At 43.9% G+C, this 21,603-nt stretch overlaps 1 protein-coding gene across 7 annotated transcripts in view; it reads left to right on the top strand.

Annotated features, from left to right (window-relative positions):
- The window catches only part of NCKAP1 (NCK associated protein 1), a 349,694-nt gene that overhangs the window by 312,926 nt on the left and 15,165 nt on the right, over window positions 1-21,603 (top strand). For all 7 annotated transcript variants that reach the window (XM_029605940.1, XM_029605939.1, XM_029605941.1 and 4 more), the window contains 2 exons: window positions 3,061-3,154; window positions 8,740-8,856. In XM_029605940.1, coding sequence (XP_029461800.1) covers window positions 3,061-3,154; window positions 8,740-8,856 — 211 coding nt within the window. The remainder of the gene's footprint in view (window positions 1-3,060; window positions 3,155-8,739; window positions 8,857-21,603) is intronic.

Genomic DNA, 21,603 nt, shown 5'->3' with positions numbered 1-21,603 from the left:
ACCTGACTCACTGAATGTGTAACATTTGAAGTACTAATCTCAAGATGCTGCTTGCAGTGTTGTGGTTACAGTGTCATTCAAATTTTTGTTTTTGTGCAATTTTTGTTTTTGTGCAATTTTTGTTTTATGTAATGCCTTGTGCAATTTTTGTTTTATGTAATGCCTTGTGCAATATTGTTACAATGTAAACCGATTTGATATGTTACTTCAACATGAAGGTCGGTATAGAAAAGTTCAAAATAAATAAATAAATTGAAAAACATTTGGAAGGGTTATGATCAATATTAATAAACTTCTGATTGCACAGAAAAAAGGTTCTTTCAGGCTGCTCATAAGAGCATATCCTTATGTGAAGATATGAGCACTGTAAATTCTAAATATATCCAATGTAAAGCATAAACACTATCCTACCTTAAACAATGCATGTTAGATCTGGAAGAAAGTCAGAAAAATAAGATTTGTTTCTAGTTTGATTCCTTTTAAAATCAGGTAAAGAACTCTGGTGCATATCATATGATGTGAAGTTAGCACGTCAGGATTAAGATTTCATGCACAACAGAAATCTTTGCCTATGTATTCGTTCAGTCCTCGTTTGCCTCTCGTGGCAGCGCCACTGCTGCTTAATTGAAGCCTGCATGGTGATGGTATCCCATGTCATGCTTCAAGCCCTCTTCTCTTTCAATACTATCTTTCACCATGTCTCATCGGGACAGCCCCCTTTTACACGTCCCACCTATATAGGCTGTACTGTACCTTAAGCAGTTTTTCATGAGAAATTAACCCAAGGTATCCTTTCCTCCCCTGCATGCTTTGTTTACTTGCTGTCTTGGCTATGAGTATTCACTATAAAGAAGATTACAAGTATTAAATACAACTGTAACTATGGCTTTGTGTTCTTAGTTACAGACTTGCAAGGTTTCCTAATCTGCCCATTTCTCTATTCCCAGAGTAGTATTTCTCAGAAAATGGGTAATGAGGTCAAGGTTTTGAGAGAACAGCATGTTGCATATGGTCAAATGATTGCACAGCAGGAATGTGAGAGAATATTAGTGCATGTTTATATTGTGATAACATAACACAAGATTATTGTGTACCTTTCTTTGTAATTGATATTTATTTTTATTTAGCTTTTTATATTCTGCTTTTCAGTACTTCAAAGCAGATTACATTCAGGTACTATAGATATTTCCCTTTCCCCAAAGGGCTTACAATTTAATTTTGTACCTGGTTCATAGCCTGCAGCTCTAACCATTAGGCTTCTCCTGATTTTTGACAATGACTATCCTTATGAGTTATAGAAAGCATTAAAAAATCCATTCATATGATGTGTATTTGTAATTGTTGTGATACTGGACCATGGGACACCTATGAAATCAAAGCTTAGCACTTAAACACTCTTCAGCGTCAATGCAGCTAGGCAGCACTATCTGTAATTAGGACAGATTTAATGATCGTATTTAAAAATATATTTCATTTCATTTATTTATATACCACAACAATCAAACTAAAATTGCTGCCCAAGGTGGTTCACAACAAATTTCTAAATACAAATTAAAACATTTAAAACATTAAAATCAATTAAACATTAAAAATCAAAAAATAAATGAGAAACTGACATTTCTTCCATCTTTCTATTTCACTTATTCCACATGGCTGTTACTAATCATTTGGAAAAAGCTAAGTTTTAACTTTCTTTGTAAACAATAAATAGCTTGTTTATAAATGAATCTCCCTAGGCAAACTGTTCAGTTGGGGGGGGGGGGGGGAGAGGGTGTTTTTTGGCCTGTCAATTTCCTCTCCTTCCTTTTGGACTTCCAGCTCAGTCATAACTCTTTTGTATTAAGTCATGAGCCTTCCTGTCAACTACCCAGGATTTGCCCCCTATTTTAAACCTGCCACCTAGCCCAGCCGTTACAGTGGCAGTCCTTGGCTAGGAACCACAGACTGCAGCTCTCTAAAGAACCCGGTCTGCATGCATTCCAACTCTAACCAGTACGTGTCAGCTTTAAAACTGATACGCCCTCCGGAGTGAGGAAATTCACTCAAAGATGTTAGAGAGTCCATCAAGCTAGGTTGAGAGAACATTGCACAAATCTCATCTTTGAGTGAGTTTCCTCACTCTGGAGGTCATCAAATCTTCACAAGAGAGCACTGTTCTGTTCGTACGTCTCGCTTTGAATGTCAAAGTAGCCCCTAACCCCCCTACACTAATACGAAAACCTCACCTCGGTTATAGGCCTCCCATAGAGATATCAATACCTATCTAGGGTGAGGGCATTATGGCAAGTGGCTCTCTCTCTCTCTCTCCCCCCCCCCCCCCCCCCCCCCCAGTGGTTGTATGTAGGAAATACCATATTCCGGCACTTATCTGAAAGTGCAAAAAAAGTTATCGCAATTTGCGGTGACTTACCTTTTCGCATAGATAGTAGCGCAAATTGCGATAGACTACCTATTACCATAAAGCATGTCAGTTTTTCTATCGCAGGTGATATTTAGTGCATTTTGATAAATCCAGGCCTATGTTTGGAAGATGTTCCATTTCTCAAATTTGCTGGAAAATTGAGAAAAATAACCAAAATTAATCTACTCCTAGAAAAATGACTGGTAGCTTTTTTTTTTTTTAATTTCTTTTGCAAAAATATTAAGTGTAAATAGTTCTTTTAATAATCGTGCCTCATATTTACTAGAGCACTTGTTACTAAAGTTCACAAGAGAATCTTTGTGACCTTACCAAATTCAATAGTGCGCCACCTCGTGTTAACACAGTGCTTGCAATTCAGAAAAGCACAGCTATTAATAAATTCTCTGTGGAAGATGGCATGTCTAAGTAAAATTCTACTGCAGATGTTAATACCAAGACCACAACATTGATCCTGAGAGTTACACTAACATCTCTCATGTCTTATGAGCTAAACAACTAGCCTCCAAAGATGCTGATCCTTTACTAGGTTACTCTGACTACCATTTTGTATGTTTCTTTTTCAAATAACTTTCATAATAATGAAACTGTTGGAGTTAAAACATTTCTGTCCATCTATTGATCTCTGTTCTCTTTTTCAGGTTGCAATGAATGTATATGAACTCTCATCAGCTGCTGGATTGCCATGTGAAATTGATCCAGCTCTAGTAGTGGCACTGTCCTCTCAGAAGTCAGGTATGTTTCTACCAAAGATTGTTTGCTTGGAAGTGATCCTAGCAAATGGGATGCCACTATAAACTTTGTCCTTGTAGTGTTCTGCACAGAAATAAGTCAAACCAAAAAATAAGGTGGAATCTTTGTATTGGATTAACATTTCTTGACTAGCTTTTGGCAGTTAACACTCCCCTCACCAGGTCAAAATCATTCAAGCGTACTAACACTGCAACCACATTATTCTGCATAATTTTTTTATCTGATTTGTGGGACTTCAGAGCAGATAACATTCAGGTCCCCAGATGGCTCACAATATAAACTTGTACCTGAGACAACGGAGGGTAAAGTGACTTGCACAAGGAGCTGCAATGGGATTTGACCTGGTTTCCCTGGTTCGTAGCCTGCTACTCTAACCACAGTGACCCCACTGGATAATTGTATCCTCAGCCATTGTTTACTGAGCTTTGTCACTTAATTCCCTTTTAACATAATATCTCAGAACCAACATCAGAAAATATTTCTTCACGGAGAGGGTGGTGGATGTCTGACATGTCCTTCTGGAAGAGGTGGTAAAGACAATAACAGTGGAAGAATTCAAAGGGGCATGGGATAAACACTGGATCCCTATAGGCTAGAGGATGGAAATGAAGAAAAGAGCGCATGGGGGTAACTTACCCTTAACCAATAAGCCTTCATACTGTTGATGCAACTCCATCATTGCTCTCTGCTTCAGTGGCAGGAGGAAAAGGGGAATTATATTCAGACAGCAACCATCCAAGGACATTGAATTTTACGGTCTGGGAAAACAAACAAGCATGGGGGTAAACTTGCTAATGTGGCTGTTAGTACCCTTAACCAATAAGCGTAAAACTTTTCATGCAACTCTAACATTGCTGTCTGCTTCAACAGCAAGAGGTGACGGGGAATTGGACAAACAGCAACCAACAAAGGCCCTGACACTGATGCTCTGGGAAACAGAAAAGTTTGGGGGTGACTTGTATGGCACGGCAGATAGTACCATTAGCTTTCTGGGCAGACTGGATGGACTGTTTGGTCCTTTTCTGCTGTCATTTCTATAATTTATAATGTTAATAATATGTAACAGAAAAATACCTATTCTTCTACAGAAATGCCCTCTTTCAAGAAAAGCAAAAATCAAAATAAATACATTAGGATAATATAAATAAAGAGAAACACAAGTTTCATAAAACACACATGAAACTCCTTGCAATTTAACCAAACATTTTACAGGTAATATAAAAAAAGAAATTTGCTCCCAACCCAAGAACAGCTTCCTTCAGTTCCAGTAAAGTGTTCTGTTTTCATCTTTTAAAAAAAAAAAAGCCTTCAAGGCTCAATCCCGGTCAGGCTCTAGAACAAAAGTCACCAACAGCATTGATCTTGAAACTGGAGACTCTAAAGAAGATTCCAAAAGTACAGATAGTCCAAGCTGATCAGTATTAACTATCCTGTCAGTTTCCATTTGCTTGGGCTTCCTCTTCCCCTAAGAAAATGATAAACTTGAGCTATTGGAAGGAAAGCTTCAGCAGGATATTTCAAAACTTTCATCAGGTGGAGGAGGAGCCTAGTGGTTAGAGCAGTAGGCTATGAACCAGGAGACCAGGGTTTGAGTCCCACTGTCGCTCCTTGTGACCTTGGGCAAGTCACTTTACCCTCCATTGCCTCAGGTACAAACTTAAGATTGTAAACCCTCTGAATGGTAATCCACTTTGAAGCGCTGAAAAAAGTGTGAAAAGCGGAATATAAAAACAATCTAAATAAAATAAGTATTTCCTTAACATATAAATCTGGGGAATCATATGAGACAGGAAAATTACTAAAACATACATTTCTCCTTCTAATTTGATTTTCCATAATTCCAGTCTATTATGCAAAATCTGATTATCCTGAATGAGAGTAGAATTGGAATCCATCACAGATTGAGTATTTTCTTCAAACTTCTTAAGGACTTCTCCATGATTTAGCAAAGTCTTATCTTGAAATGACAATTTTTTCAGATGCCGCCTTAGAGAAGTCACACATCTGGGGAAACTGAACGTGTTAAAGAAGATTCCATATATGTCATAAGATCCCAAACATCCAAGAGGGTGGGGGTTGGGGCAAGGGAGCCATTGCACTGGAGTAGGAACAGGAGGAAAAGATATCACAGCCACAGTCGGGGGGGGGGGGGGATCCTTCGATCCATCCATCCATCCATCCTTCCTTCTTGATCAAAATTTGCAGAGTTTACCTCATGTAAAGCGATCCAGCCAAAATTGTACTCATTTCCAGGTTGAGGGAGTCCACTGGAGTTTCACTTCCAGGGTCCATGGCTCCAGTAGTAGCCTTCTCCTCTACCATCTACTGCACAGCATAATCACCGTGTGAAATTCCTTCGAGGAACAATGCAGCAAGTTAGGAGGGGATCTTCCATTAGAACTCAATGTGGATTCCAGTGAAGCAGCAGCACTTCTGATTCCACATGCTGACCATCTCCTGAAAGCACAAACTGTGGAACATGGGCGGCGAAGGAGTCCATAGGTCCCACCACCGGCAAAGACATCGGGAACCCTAAACACCTTCCTTTTGGCTTGACCATCCCACCAGTAAGAGCAAGATCACCTAGAGCCCAAACCCACAGCACACCCTCGCCTGCTATCTTAATTCTTCTCCCATAAGATACATTTTCAGTGTCAAGTCTCTAAAGGCTGTAATATTTGGCGTCACTCTGATTGTACAAAAAACAAATGTTCTTGTTTTGATGGTGTTGTCCTTTATGACATAGTATTCATTAACTTCTGATGAATATCCTCTCTAGAAGAGAAGAGAGTTAAGTCTAAGCCTCTCTTTAGCAGATTCTCAAATTGTGCCACAGTATGTTTGCTGGTATCATGATCTGGAATTCTGAGTATGAAACTGAAGTCTATAAACTTGAATTGATATGTAGACCTGTTATCAAGAAGCTGTCTACTAAGCCATGTGATAAAGAAAAGATTTTATTCACGTTTGAGTGCTTATTTTTAGTGTCATAAAATTCTCATTTACTAAACGATTTTCAAAATCCATTTTTTAAGTAAATCATACCCAGATTTATCCTTTTGTCTTTAATGTTTAATTGTTTTTCCTTCCTATTTCATTATTTAATTAGGAAGTTCATTAAATGTGCAAAAAAAAGTGGATATCCAATCTGTACACAGGCCTGTCGCTGGGCCAAGCATCACCCGAGGCAGTCCTCAGTTGAATCAACTACAGTTCAGCAGCTGTGTGAAATTCCACAGAGCTGCTGCCATTACAGCTGTGTTGGGGAGCACTGACCATGTGCCCCAGGTGGTCACCTGCCTCACCCACTCTATCAGCTCATCATACAATTAGTAGAAAACTGAAGGAAATTAGTGAAAATATAATTCATTCCATTTTATAAAACCACAAAAACCAGCAAGCTTTTTTAGTTTCTTTCTCTGCTGTTCAAAGACTGTATGTCTCTCTAAATCATATTTTAACTAAATTAAAATGGTGCTTTGGTGATCAGAGAAATTTGTAGAAATGAGATCTTCAGGTTTCCTGCATGAGACTGCATCGTGGCTACCAGATCTACCCAGTTTACTGGTTAAGTCAAAATGTTTTTCTTTAACACATCGAGTTGCTATGCAGAAATACATTCACTCTTAGAAAATCTTTTCAGGAAATTACCTAGTTTGACGTACCATCTACTTTTGAAAAAATTGTCTAGCGCTTAGGGTGCAGCTGCGTTTTTTTCATTAGAGAGCTGCTTGAAAGGGAAATAACTCTACTTTACTTTAGAAGCCATGTGCTTTGTTTGAAACTCTGTTCTGTGAACTCGGTCATTCCTTCACCACCAGCTTAATTTGTGCATTCTCACAGAAAGAGAGACCTTTATAACCTAGGCTTCCTGATGAGTACTCTATTGGGAGTTGACCTGGTGGCTTAGTAGTAGCACTATGTACTGCCATGTGGAGGACCTGGGCTTGATTCCCACTTCGTTTTCTGCTCCCTCTGTTAGCCGGGACTGGGAGATATTATGGAGGCAGCATTCACAGCTCCCAGAGGCAGAGATGGAGCTGGTTCTAGGTTTTAGGGCCCATGATTGCAGTGTCCCAGAAAGAGGACTGTGCTGCAACGACTGGACTAAAAGAGTTAGGAGGAGATATAAAATAAGGGAAAGAAATCCCAGCTAGTAGCAAATAAAGGCTCATGGTACTGAAACCCAATAGAGACCAATTCTGATAGTTGGAAACCAAAAGGGAGAGGAAAAAACGGGAGGACGAAAACATTAACACAATTAATGGCATACATAACTCAACTCTTCTGTGTAACGTTTCAGGAGGAGATATAACCTGAAAGCAAAAAATAAATTGGAGAGGTGTGGAAATTAAGTAACCAGTCAATATGAATTATTATTATGCACCATTCATTTTAATAGGTTTTTATACATAAAGGTAGAAGGAATATACATGCAGAGCGCATAGACTTTAGAATTGATTCCTCCTGAAATTTGGAATATAAATGACTTGTTCACATTCAGGAAACAGACTAAACCTTTCTTTTTTCATTCCATTTATGAATGATTTGTGATGTAGCACTAGGATAGTCATATGTTCTGGTATGGGTATATGAAAGTGGTTTGTTCTGTATTCTTGTTTGATATGATTAGTTTCCCCAGTTGTTTGAGTTGTTTGTGCTCCATGCATTGTAATTTTGTTTTGATGCACATGATAATTTTTGTGTTTGCTTTATATAGATTGTTCTACTTTTATATACTATATTTTGCTTTACTTCTGTTTTTATTTTTGTTTTCTTTTGAATATTGATTTATATTTTAAATCGTTTTTATATTGTGCCTCAGCATTGGGTGAATAAGAAATTTTAATAAATATAATTTGGACTATTTAAGGTTGTGGAAGGAATGAGCTGATACAGCTCATCAGTAACAAACAAACCTATGAAATTCAGAAAATCTATTAAAGCATACTCTATCCATGAATTTGGTTTATGCAACAATGATTTTAATTATTTGAATTTCTCTTAGCTAGTTCCATTGTTCAACTGTATTGTTCTTGCTACCATTTATTTGAATAATAGTAGTAGTTTAAGAACACACAGACATTACATATTTTATGTGAGTAGAATTTTCAACAAATTTCCCCCCATCAACAGTGAGCCTAGATTGAAGTTGTTAAAGGGCTTCAGAAGACAGGTACTGAAGTGTATGTATATATAAATATGTACGTGTGTGTGTATATATGTGTATATATATATATGTATATAAAGTTTATATTTACATTTATAAAAGAACTGTACAGAGATTAAAGAATGGTTCATTTTGGCAGCTATGTCTTCATTCAAAGGTTAATGGAACCCTGATGTAGGGTCTACCTTGTTAGCAAAAAAAAAAAATGAAGTCACACCCTTAAAATCCTGCATTCAAAAATATATATGTATTTTTCCTATTTAAAACAATGAATGAATTCTACAGTAGGCATAATCTTAAATTGGCAGGACAAACTAGTTCTATTTTTAAAAAGAAAGACAAATGTTAAGTATGACTGCTAGTGAACTTTAAGTAAAACTATTTTTATTATTTTCAGAAAATATCAGCCCAGAAGAAGAATACAAAATTGCCTGTCTTCTTATGGTTTTTGTGGCAGTGTCTTTACCAACTTTGGCCAGTAATTTGATGTCACAATACAGCCCTGCCATTGAAGGTATAGTGACTAAATATTTATGGAAATGTATTGATTGATATCAGACATTTTTAACTCACTGATTCATATGGCTTCAGTGTGACCAAGACAATATTCTGGCCAGGGTGATTGGGTTCATTTTGCATGTTATCTGTCATAGTGATCATTCATTTTTGTGAATTTTTTTTTTAATTGGTATTGTTTTTATTCTCAGAGGACAAGTAGGATGATAGTCCTCACACATGGGTGACATCATCAGATGGAGTCCGATGCGGAAAACATGTCAAAGTTTCTAGAACTTTGACTAGGCACACTGAGCACCCCCAGCATGCCCTATTCAACGCAGGGTCCCTCTTCAGTCTCTTCCCCTTCCCCACTCCTCCGTAGATCTGTGAGCCTCTCAGTTTGAGCTCTAAAACTTTTGTCTTCCTTTGTGGAAAACTTCATTTTTGCAGTTTATGGCTGTCTTTTATTTGGTCTGTCAATGGGTCCCTCTCGGTGCCTCCCTGTTGTGCCCCCAGTCAGAGTTTTCGGCGCTGGGGTAAGTTTCCTTTCATGGTTGGTTCCTCCTGCGGTGGCGGTGCCTCAGTGTCCATATTGCATTGATGCCTACTGCCATCATTCTGTTTTTTTCCTGTTTTGTCTCGTCATGGCTGCATCTGGTTTCTGCCAGTGCTCCCAGTGGCCAAGGACCATGTCTATCACCGATCCTCATGAGGTTTGCATCCTCTGTCTGAGGGTGCCTAGATGACCCCGAATGGACATTGTCAACTCAACAAGATGGACAATCTCTTTGGGTCAAAGAAGTCCGAGCCATCGGCAGACCTCTGAGCTGTACTGATGGTCACCATATCATCAACATTGGCAGGACAGTCAGTTACATTGAGATCACTGGTGGATAGGGGCACCAGAGACTGACCGTTGTCTATCTTCCCTGGGCCGTGGACATTGGGTTTATTGTCTTCAACCTCATCACTGTGGAAAGACTGGGTCGAGCATCGTAGGAAGACCAAGAAGCATCGGCACTGGTCCCTGTCGATGCATGATGCTGGGCATGGGGACGCACCGGGTTTTGCCGTAATGCCCCCGAAGTTTCCCCGTGACGAGGAGCACCAAACCCCCATCAATGCCCAGGGTCTGCAACGGTATCCACCAGTCTGGGTGCTGATCGTCGATCCCCCTTGCAGGTCTGAGGAAGATCTGGCCAACCCTCCTTCCACCCAGTCGGTGTTGGCATCTGCAGCGGTGAAGGAGGAGCTGTAGTGGGAGCTGCAAGGCTTTGGTCCCATGGCACCGGAGCCAGTGCCACCCGTGCTCGTACTACTTCTAGAGAAGTTCAGTGTGCTCATCGGTGCCATACTGACCCAGCTGGCGTCTGTTCCTGGGCCTCCAAGGCCTCCCCCTTCGATATGGTAGTCATCACCGGTTCCTCTGAGGAGGAAGCTCCACAAAGTTCAGTAGTCCCCCATCCAGTTCCATCAGTGCCTGCCCCTCTAGACGTCAGCTGAGCACCTAGGGCCCCATCCTCTGTGGTATACAGTGAGGATGAGGGGCCCTATGACCCCTGAGGGGATGATCAGACAGAATACTCCTTCGAGGATTCGGATGGTCTCTCATTAGACCCTTCTCCAGAAGAGCGAAGGAAGTCGCCACATGAGGATTTAACCTTCACAAGGTTTGTCAGGGAAATGGCTGAGGCCATCCCTTTCCAGCTTTTGACTAAAGAAGATGCCAGGCACAAAATGCTTGAGGTTCTTCAGTTTGTGGAGTCTAAGGAGATTATGGCAGTTGCAGTACATGAGATCCTTACTGAGGATTTGCTAATACCCCCTCACAATGCCTCCCATAAATAAGAAGACTGACGGGGTTTACCTCATCAAAAGGCTGCCAGATTCCCCAGGGGTGCTCTCGGACTCACTCCTCGGCACCCCTGGGGAAGAACTACAGAGCATTGGTCGCTCTTGGGAGGAAGTTGCTCCAAGGCACCATGCATTTTGTCCTCATCGCTGCCTATTAGCTCTACATGAGCCAATACTCGCGGGACATCTGGAAGTAGGTGCAGGAGGTGGCTAACCAGCTGCCTCAACAGCAGCAAGACACCCTCATGTTGCTGATGCAAAAGGGTTTGGAATGTGGAAAACACGAGGTCCGTGTGAACTACGATGATTTCAAAACGGCATCGAAGGTCTGTTCAGCAGGAATCTGCACCTGCAGTTTGTCGGCTGCAGGCCTCGGATCTCAGACCAGAGGTACAGGAACGACTCAATGACGTGCCATGCACTGGAGAGAGTCTCTTTGGAGTTGAAGGATGCTGAGGCCCAATTCCAGGACCATCATGAAACCCTTCAGCTCTTCGCCAGCACTCTGGACCCATCGTCCTCATCCACAAGGCCGGGGCCCAGGAAGTCTTTCTTTTGCCAAAGGAAATATTATCCTCTGCCTCCTCTATCCGGTACACATCAGAGCTCCCATGGCCATTCCAGGCAGCAGAGAGTTCCCAAGCCTCAGCCAACAACAGGGATGGGGTTTTCACTGGGCCATAGGGAGCATAAGCCAGTTGCCGTATTCAGGATGTTGGACCCTTTGGTCTTGGGCAGGCTGCAGTTCTTTGTGAACCTGTAGCTCCGTGTAATCTTGGACCAATGGGTTTTTTTCATCGTCCGCCAGTGTTATCAATTACATCTATTGAGTGTCCCACCAAATTGCCCTCCATGCCCATTTTGGGGGTAGGTAGTGCATCAGGAGGTGGTACAAGCGGAGCTGTCCTCACTCTTAATGGCCAGAGCGCTCAAGTCTGTACCACCAGAGCAAAGAGGGTGGGGATTCTTCTCTGGGTACTTCCTGATTCCAAAGAGAACAGGACGACTCTGTCCCATTCTAGACCTAAGGGCCTTGAACAAGTTTCTAAAAAAAAAAAGAAAAGTTCAAGATGGTTTCCATGGGTACCCTGATCCCCCTTTTGCAAAAATGGGATTGGCTATGCTTCCTTGACCTAAAAGATGCTTACACCTATATCAAGATCTTCCTGTCGCAGGAAGTATCTCCTATTTGTAGTGGGAAAACAGCACTTCCAGTACTGGGTGTTGCCATTTGGGCATGTGACTGCCCCATGGATCTTCACAAAATGCTTGGCTGTGGTGGCAACGCAACTCTGCAGACTGGGAGTGCTTGTCTTCCCATGTCTGGACGATTGGCTGGTCAAGAGCATGTCTCAGGCAGGGGTCACCATGCGCTTGACCATTTGGGTGTTGGAGTTACTAGGGTTCGTTCTCAACTACCCAAAGTCCCATCTCAGTCCGTCACCTCAATTGGATTTCATCAAGCCAGGGCCTTTCTCCTGTGCCAGAGGGCCGTCACTATGGCAGTCATTGCGGCAGGTGCAACAGAGCCAGCAGGTTCAGCTTAGCACATGTTGACTGTTGGGTCACATAGCCATGACAGTCCATATCACTCCCTTGGCACACTTACACATGCACAGAGCCCATTGGACCCTGAGGTCACAGTGATGCCAGGCCTCTCAGAGCCTCCAGGATTGCATCTGAGTCATCCCGTCTCTCCGGACTCTTTGTTCTGGTGGCGGGTACTCTCCAATCTGAAATGAGGGATTTCCTTTCGGAGTGTTCCTACTCAAATTGTGCTAACCACGGATGCATCTACCTTGGGGTGGGGAGCTCATGTAGATGGACTCTGAACCCAGGGGCTGTGGTCTGCTTAGGAGCATTCATATTAAATCAACTCTGGAGCTTTAGGTGATCAGTACATGCTATGGGCTTTCAGAGATTGGCTGTCCAACAAAGGTGACCTGATCAGACCGACAACCAAGTAGCCATGTGGTATGTCAACAAGCAGGGAGGCACGGGATCAATCCTCCTGTGTCAGGAAGCGGTCCAGATTTGGTCCTGGACCCTAGTCCATGGGATGGTGCTCAGGGCCATGAACCTGGCTGGAATGGAGAACGTGATAGCGGACAGGCTGAATTGAGCCTTCAGACCCCATGATTGGTCCCTGGACCAAGGGGTAGCAAATTGGAATTTCTGCTTCTGGGGGAGCCCAAACTTAGATCTGTTCATGTCCTCCTGCAACCGGAAGGTGCTTTGTTTCTGTTCCCTGTCCAGGTCAGACAACAAACCAGCCTCAGACACCCTTGCCCGTCACTGGGACAGGGGTCGTCTTTATGGTTATCCACCGATTCCCTTAGTGGTGAAGACTCTCTCGAAGATTTGCAAGGACAGAGTGACTATGATTCTCATAGAACCTCATTGTCTGAGACAGATCTGGTTTCCACTCCTGCGGGAGTTGTCCATCCAGAAACCGATCAGTCTGGGGACTTCACCAGATCTCATCACGCAAGATCAGGGCAGGCTGCAGCTTTCCAACCTCCAGGCCCTGTCGCTCACAGCCTGGATGTTGAAAGGTTAATTCAGCAGCCACTTGATCTTTCTGAAGATGTGTTTCTGGTCCTGGTGGCTTCCAGAAAACCTTCCACTAGAAAGTCCTATGGACTGAAGTGGAGAAGGTTTTCCATGTGATGGAAGCAGAAGGCCATAATCCGTTTTCCTGCCCCACACAAAAACTGTTTGACTATCTTCTACACCTATCGAAGACTGGCTTAAAAGCCATCTCCGTCAGAGTTCATCTTAGTGCAACTGGCGCATATAACAATGGTGTAGATGGTACGCCCATCTCTGTACAGCCTATAGTTATACATTTCATGTGGAACCTTATTCAATTGAAGCCTCACCTAAGGCCATCCGATGTGTCTTGGAACCTCATCGTGGTGTTGGCTCAGCTATTGAAAGCTGCTTTTGAACTGCTGCACCCCTGTGACCTGAAGTACCTGACCTGGAAGGTCATATTTTTGGTGGTGGTCAGTTCAGTGCACAGGGTCAGCATGCTCCAGGCTTTAGTAACTTATCCACCTTCTACTAAGTTCTATTATGACAGGGTTGTCTTGCCTATGCACCCTAAATTCCTGCCTAAGGTGATGATGGATTTCTACCTTGACCAGTCAATCGTTCTGCCAGTTTTATTTCCCAGCCCCCATTCGCGCCAAGGCGAACAAGCACACAGCATCCCTCTTCAATCTCATAACACAGAAATGCTAAAACACTGTTCCAATAGCTATTAGACTGGAGGCCAACTGTTTGGATTTTAGAAAAAAAGGTGAAATCATGGCTGTTCCAGTGTTTTAATTAGGGTAATCTTGTGATTGTATTTTATTTGTGATTGTATGTTATTGTAAGTCACCTTGATCAGCTTCTGTTAGTGTGATATAAAAATAAATAAAATCAGACCATCTTGGGATACGAACCTAAAATGTTCCTAACCAACCCTCCAGCTCAAACTGCACTAAATGCCTATGAAAATAGAATGCCTTCACCTTTTATTTGGACCGTCATACTCTTACATCAAAAGGGAGGTCATTCCACAGCAATGGCTCTGCCACCACCCTAAACATCTTGGAGCGTGATTTTACAAGATGTACTTTCTTGAATGATGGAACCACCAGATTCTGCTGTCCTTCCAAATGCAAAGATCTATTTGGAATATAAGATGTAACTGCAGATTTTAACAACTTGGGACCATTTCCCTTCACAGCTTTGAAAGCAGCATTACGATCTTAAAATTAATAAGCCATTTAAAGGGCAACCTGAGAGTAACTGCTGCAGCATTCTAAATAAACTGCAACACATGAAGCAGGCAGGCCTAGATACAGGGAGTAATAATCCACAGTGCATAAAACAATCGCCTGCAGAACCATTCTGAAGTGACTTTCAGAAAGCAAACACTTTGCTCTACAGAAAATCCTCAATATCTAAAATGAAGTCTTGACAATAGACTTAGTCTGTGTTTTCAAAGACAATTCAGTCAACCAATTCACCAAGAACTTGATTTTCAAAAGCATTTACATGATTGAAACTGGATTTTAAATGTGTAAATACACTTTTGAGCTGCTTTTGCAAATTGCTAAATTGTATATTATTGAACTGTCCATAGGTTTTACCCACATTTATTTATTTAGAAAAATTATAATCTGCCAATCCACAAATTTTGGCGGATAACTGCAAAACATTCACAAGTGTAAATCATATTATAACATGAAATAAAGTACAGCAACAAGGAGTACAGCATACTGGGACAACAAGGGACAAGACAATGCCATGTATTCTCAAAAGAATGAATCAGAACTTCTAGCTAGAGAAGGGGAAACAGACCCATTAATCCTGGGTGGAGTCAGGTTGCAAAGGCACAGGTGAATAGGTGAGTTTTAAGTAATTTGCAAAAATGGAGTAAATCATGTTCAGCCCTAATCTCATTAGGGAGATTATTCCAACCACTATGAAAATCTAGTCTCAGGATTCAACTAAACGAGTATGTTTAATGGAGTGAACTTCTACCAGTTTTTTGTTTATTTTTTAAGAAGGAACAAAGAGTGTGTGTAGGATGGTAGCTTAAGATTGAAGAGGTGATGCACAAGGGAGCTTGACCTTAGAGAGCTTTGAAAATCAAAGTTAGTATCTTAAATCTTATCCCCCATGAGATGGGAAGCCAGTATAAGCTGGCCAAAACAGGGGTGATATGATCTCTGAGAGATGAACCAGTTATGAGCTGCGCTGAACAGTTTTGAACTAGTTGTAAAGGCTGCAGTTGTGAAGCTGGAAGGTCAAGAAAGAATGCATTGCAGTAATCTAGAGAGGAAAGCACCATGGATTGAGTTACTAATTGAAAGTCTCGAGTGCAGAGAACAGGTTTCAAGGAGCGTATCAGATGTAGTTTGAAGTAAGAATGATTGAACTAGTGTATTGATATGGGGCTTAAGTGAAAGTGAGTCCACCACCACTCCAAGATCATGGGTTTGCCAGGAAATGTGTATTGAAAGACCCTCAAAACTGAAAATTACAGTGACATCTGTTGTGGGAAACTTAGGATAATTTCAGTTTTCTTTGCATTCCAAATGAGTTGGTTGTTAGCCAGGCATTAAGTTGTCAAGCAAGAAGAAAGTTTAGAGAAAGCAACATCATACGTGAAAGGTTTTGGAAAAGGAACTGAATGTTGTCAGCAAACAGTTTAAAGGGCAAGAGTAGAACAGATGGGTGCAATGATTATGTTGAATAAAGAAGCAGAAAGAGATGAACACCAGTGCTAAGTGGATAAAGATCAAAAGAGGCATTTTCCAGCATGACCTTGTATGATCTGTCTGACAGAAAAGAGGAAAGCCAAGAATGAACAGTAGAGGCAATCAAGATGGCGTAGTAATGTCATGGTTTAAAGGTATTCAACGCTGATGAAATATCTTTCTCCTAGGACAAGCAGGATGGTAGTCCTCACATGTGGGTGACATCATCTGATGGAGGCCAGCAAGGAAAACAAAATTTCTAGAAACTTTGATTGGCATACTGAGCATGCCCAGCCTGCTGCTATCCGCACATCCATGCGAGGTCCCCCGTAGTCTCTTCTTTCCCATGGTGCAGTACCCTCGTGGTGGTAGAGCTCCAACTCCTTGAAATTGTGTTAAACTTTTTCAGGTGTTTTTTCTGCGTCGGGTCCCCCTTCGCAATCGGTATCCTCCATTTTGGTAGGTACTCTTGTTTTCGATCTCTTGTTGTTCTTCACGGTTGATTCCTGACTCTTGCACCATGGTGCCCTTCAGTCATTGACTGCGCGCCGGCCTCTTTTTTTAGATGACGTCGTCAGGTTTTCAAAAGTGCCCCAGTGCCTGCGGACCATGTCCATCACGGATCCGCATGAGGTATGTATCCTTTGCCTGGGAGCCTCGCATGACGTCCGAGGGTGTCGTTTGTGTTACCAAATGACACCCAAAGGGCATCGAGCACGTCCGGATAAAATGGAGAAGCTCTTCAAAACATTCCACTTTGGCTTCGGTGTCCTCGACACCCAAGGTGCTACCGGCCCCCCATACCGGTGCCTGAGCCTCCGTCATCAATGCTCACACCCTTGCTGGAGTGTCTGGACGTCCTTCTCGGCGCCCTACCGATGCAACCAGTGCCAGATAGGCCTTGGATGCCTCCTCAGTCACCAATGCCCTCCACCAGAGCGATCACAGGTCCTCCAAGGAGGGTGAGGCCTCTGGGACCAGGCACCCTTGCCTATGGTTCCCTGGATCCCCCTTCGATGCCGGGGGTTCCATCGGTGCCCCCACGGCCTCTGGTAACCTTGGGGCCCAGGCCTGCTGCCCCTCACGGCCCCTTCCCTCAGTGCCTGGACCCCAGTGAGGAAGGAAGGTCCTTGTAATCCATGGGGCAATGACTCTTTGGATTCATCCTTGGAGTTCTCAGACGTCCCCCTCTCGGAGCCTTCCCAACTGGAAGAACAGTGTCGGTCTCTGCCCGACGACCTGTCGTTTGCCAGCTTTGTAAGGGTAATGGCAGAGGCCATTCCCTTCCAGCTCCTGTAAGAGGAGGATACCCATCATAAGATACTGGAAGTCCTCCAGTTCATCAGCGCTCCCAAGGAAATCTTGGCAGTGCCTGTCCATGACATCTTTAAGGAGCTCCTCCGTATGTGGGAACACCCAGTGTCTGTGTCCCCGGTCAACAGGAAGGCCGATGCCAACTATCTGGTGCAGCAGGCCATGGCCTTTGAACAGCAGCACCTCCCCCACCAGTCAGCAGTTGTGGAGTCTGCCCTCAAGAAAGCTAGAGGTTCCTGGACACACGCTTCTGCCCCTCCAGGGCACGAACACAGGGAACTTGATGGCATAGGGAGAAAAATGTTTCAAGTGGCCATGCTGGTGGCCCGCTTTGCGGCCTACCAGCTGTACATGACCCAATACGACCTCAATCTCTGGAATCAAGTCCAAGACTTTGCAGAGGGCCTTCCCCAGCAGCAGGAATCTCTTGCAGCCATTGCTGCACTGGGCCTTAAGGCAGGTAAGCATGAGGTGAGGTCCACCTATGACATGTTAGAAACAGCAGCCCGCCTGGCCGCCGGGGGTGTGGACGCCAGATGGCTGGCTTGGCTCCGAGCCTCAGTATTACAGCCGGAGGGTCAAGACAGGCTCGCAGATCTCCCCTGTATAGATGAGAACCTGTTTGGGGACAAGGTGAAGGAGATCAATACTCAAAAGCAAAGGAGATCAATACTCAAAAGCAAACCCAAAAGCAGTGCAAGAAAAACAATAAAGATATAGATAGATAGATATATAGATAGATATATAGATAGATATATAGATAGATATATAGATAGATATATAGATAGATATATAGATAGATATATAGATAGATATATAGATAGATATATAGATAGATATATAGATGTATATATATATAAAACTTGCTGCTAATAGTAATTTCTCTATAGGTCTACCTTTATACGATGCCAAAATATGGTTATCTTATATATATTTAAGGTGCTTGAAAGGCTATCCGTTCTGCAGGAGCAAAAATCTTCTTTACTGCCTGGAAGGCTATCCGCAGAACGGATAGACTTCCAGGCACCTTAAATCTGTAAGGATTGCTTCCCTGCACTACCACGTGCGGCAACCGGCAGTCAATTCTGGACACCGCGAACTCTACAAGTTGGTTGCATTTGTACATTCCAGGAATTCATAAGCACTTGTCATTCTCAACTGATATTAGCGATAGCAGCCGGCATCTCTTTGCAGAAGTATTTCTTCCACTGTAAGCACCATCATAAGTTGGGTCCTTGAAGAAGGGGTTTCTTTACCCCGAAACCACACTTTCCACATCAATCAGTCCGTCATCCTTTCCACCTTCTTTCCAAGGCCTCATTCCCACCTGGGAGAACATGCTCGCCACACCCTGGACTGCAATCCATAGATTGCATTCTATTTGGATTGTACAGCAACCCATAGGCAGTCCTCCCAGCTGTTTGTGTTGTTTGACCCTAATAGACTGGGAGCAGCGGTGGGGAAGCAAACCTTGTCCAACTGGCTAGCGGATTGCATTGCCTTCTGCTACCAGTAGGCAGGCCTTCAGCTGGTTGGCAGGGTAAAAGCTCACTCTGTGCGGGCTATGGTGGCGTCAGTGGCCCATCTGCGTGCGGTCCCTGTTGCTGAAATTGTAGAGCCGCGACCTGGATTTCTCTCCACACGTTTGCCACTCACTACTGCCTTGACAGGGATAGTCGCCAGGATAGCACTTTTGACCAGTCTGTCCTGCACAATTTATTCCTGTCCTGTACCCAACTGTGCTATCGTGCTCTTTGTGGGACCAGACCCCACCCCCTGCTTTCCCCACAGTGCTGCAGTTGTGTTGTGCCTCTTGGCACCTTGTTCAGCTACTGTAGGTCTCTCTGGTCGAATGGGGCAGTCTGGAGCTCTATAATCACCCACATGTGAGGACTACCATCCTGCTTGTCCTAGGAGAAAGCGCAGTTGCTTACCTGTCACAAGTGGTCTCCTAGGGCAGCAGGATGTTAATCCTCAAGAATCCCGCCCACCTCCCCACAATCAGCTCGATACAGTAACATTCATTTGAAGATTTCTCGTCTGTAACGAGCTCGCTGCGCACAATTCGGACGCGTAAGGCAAACCAGCGATACAGTCTCCAGTTTCGCGCGTCCGTAGCGCTTCTTAAAACAGACGCGTAACCCTTCCCCACCCGGCATGTAAATGAACGAATTAGCTGTATAATGAAGGAATTAGCTATTCCCCTCCGATACCGGAACGCGCGCTCAGGTTATCTCATTAGTAACGCACTGTTTTGCCGCGGCCGTAACGTGTTAGTTTACCGCCTCCCCCTAGTAGGAGTTAGGACTGTGAGTCTAGTAACAAATCCATCGACACCGCTTAAGACACTCAAAAACAATAAAACACAATTAAAAAAAAAAAGCGATACAGAGATGATCGAGAAAATGTAATGATGTGGGACACATAAAACCTGTCAGAAAAAAAAATAAAAATTTTTAAATACCTGTCGGAGGGCCGCGTGGGTACAGGCGGCAGCGGGAGCCGGGTGGTCACGTGTTAAATCTAGGCCGCGGGCGGGTGGGCGCCTGTTCCAGGCGGCGGCGGGGGGACACGCGTTAGTTCGAGACGGTCGGTGGGCGGCGGGTGGTCGCGTGTTAAATCTAGGCCGGGTCCGCACAGGCGCGCATTCATTCGCCGCCGGCTCCGCCTGAATGAATGCGCACCTGTGCAACCCCTGCGATTCGGCGCTCAAGGCAGTCACAGCATTCATTCACTGCTGGTGGGGGCTGCCTCGCAGCCCCCACCGGCAGTGAACGAATGCGCGCCTGTGCGACCCCTGCGATTCGGCGCTCAAGGCAGTCACATGCCGTGACGTCACGGCATGTGACTGCCTTGAGCGCCGAATCGCAGGGGTCGCATTCATTCACTGCCGGTGGGGGCTGCCCCGGCAGCCCCCACTGGCAGTGAATGAATGCTGTGACTGCCTTGAGCGCCGAATCGCAGGGGTCGCACAGGCGCGCATTCATTCAGGCGGAGCCGGCTACTTTCGCCGCCAGCTCCTCCGCCTGGATGAATGAATGCGCGCCTGTGCGACCCGGCCTAGATTTAACACGCGACCACCCGCCGCCCACCGACCGTCTCGAACTAACGCGTGTCCCGCCGCTGCAGCCTGGAACAGCCGCCCGCGGCCTAGATTTAACACGCGACCACCCGGCTCCCGCCGCCGCCGCCTGGACCCACGCGGCCCTCCAACAGGTATTTAAAATTTTTTTTTTGAACACTCAGGTTTTTACATATTTTGGTATTTTTTTTTTCCACTTCATGGTGCCTGTCATTTCAAATGTCATTTGAAAAAACATTTGAAATGGCAGGTACCAGCGCACCCTGGTTACTGTATAGGCGCTGTATTAAGCGCCTATACAGTAAAATGGGTTACGCGGGCATAACCCTTCCCTACCGCTTTAAAGCCGCGGCATGCATTTGCATGCGATTAGAGGAGAGTATCGGGGAGTTAGTGAAGAGAACTGTGCGTGCGGGGAGGAAGGGTGCGCCTGACACTGCCGCACTGTTATTACCGCGGCCTTACAGGATCGACCTGAATGTTGGGTTCACCTTCAGTTTATTGAGTTATTTTTCTCGCTCGTATTTTTTGCTTATTACGAGATTGAAGGGGGACCTTGCGTGGACACACGGATAGCAGCAGGCTGGGCATGCTCTCTGCCAGTCAAAGTTTCTAGAAAGTTTGACACAAGTTTTCCGTGCCGGGCTCCATCGGATGATGTCACTCCATTGAGGACTAACATCCTGTTGTCCTGGGAGAACACCTGTTACAGGTAAGCAAATGCGTTATCTGGATTAGAAGGAATTTAATGCCAGAATTAAACTCCAATGTATGAGGTCAAATCAGGATAGGAGCAGGAATTTTGTTGTCAACGAAACCCAAATTAGGAGCTGTCAAGAAGATTGTCTATGTAATCTTTTAACTGACAGAGGGTGCCCTTCTCAATGATTGTAAAGAGAAAGGGGGGCAAGGTGGCAATAGGGCGATTAACTTGCAGGGTCAGGTGAGTCCAGGTCAGGCTTTTTGATGAGAGGATGAACCGCAGCAGACCCTCTGAGAGCGAAGCATTAACCAATGTCAGACTTAATTATTAAATGCTGCTCGTGATCATAATTCTCTACCATTATCTCATTTGGTGAGCTTATCTCTCAATTCAGGTGTGTTTCCTGAGGCCTTGAAACAACATAGATATTGGCTATTCAAAAAAGAAACTCACTGACTTCACTGATTTTTCCAATTTTTGACCAGTTGCTTCTCTTACAACTATAGCAAAAATCATAGAATCTGTTTTATTTCAGATGACGGATTACATAAA

Source organism: Rhinatrema bivittatum, chromosome 6 (assembly GCF_901001135.1).
Source record: "Rhinatrema bivittatum chromosome 6, aRhiBiv1.1, whole genome shotgun sequence".
Lineage (NCBI taxonomy): Eukaryota > Metazoa > Chordata > Amphibia > Gymnophiona > Rhinatrematidae > Rhinatrema > Rhinatrema bivittatum.
The sequence above is the reverse complement of the archived record's forward strand: the minus strand, read 5'-3'. Positions and strand labels throughout refer to the sequence as shown.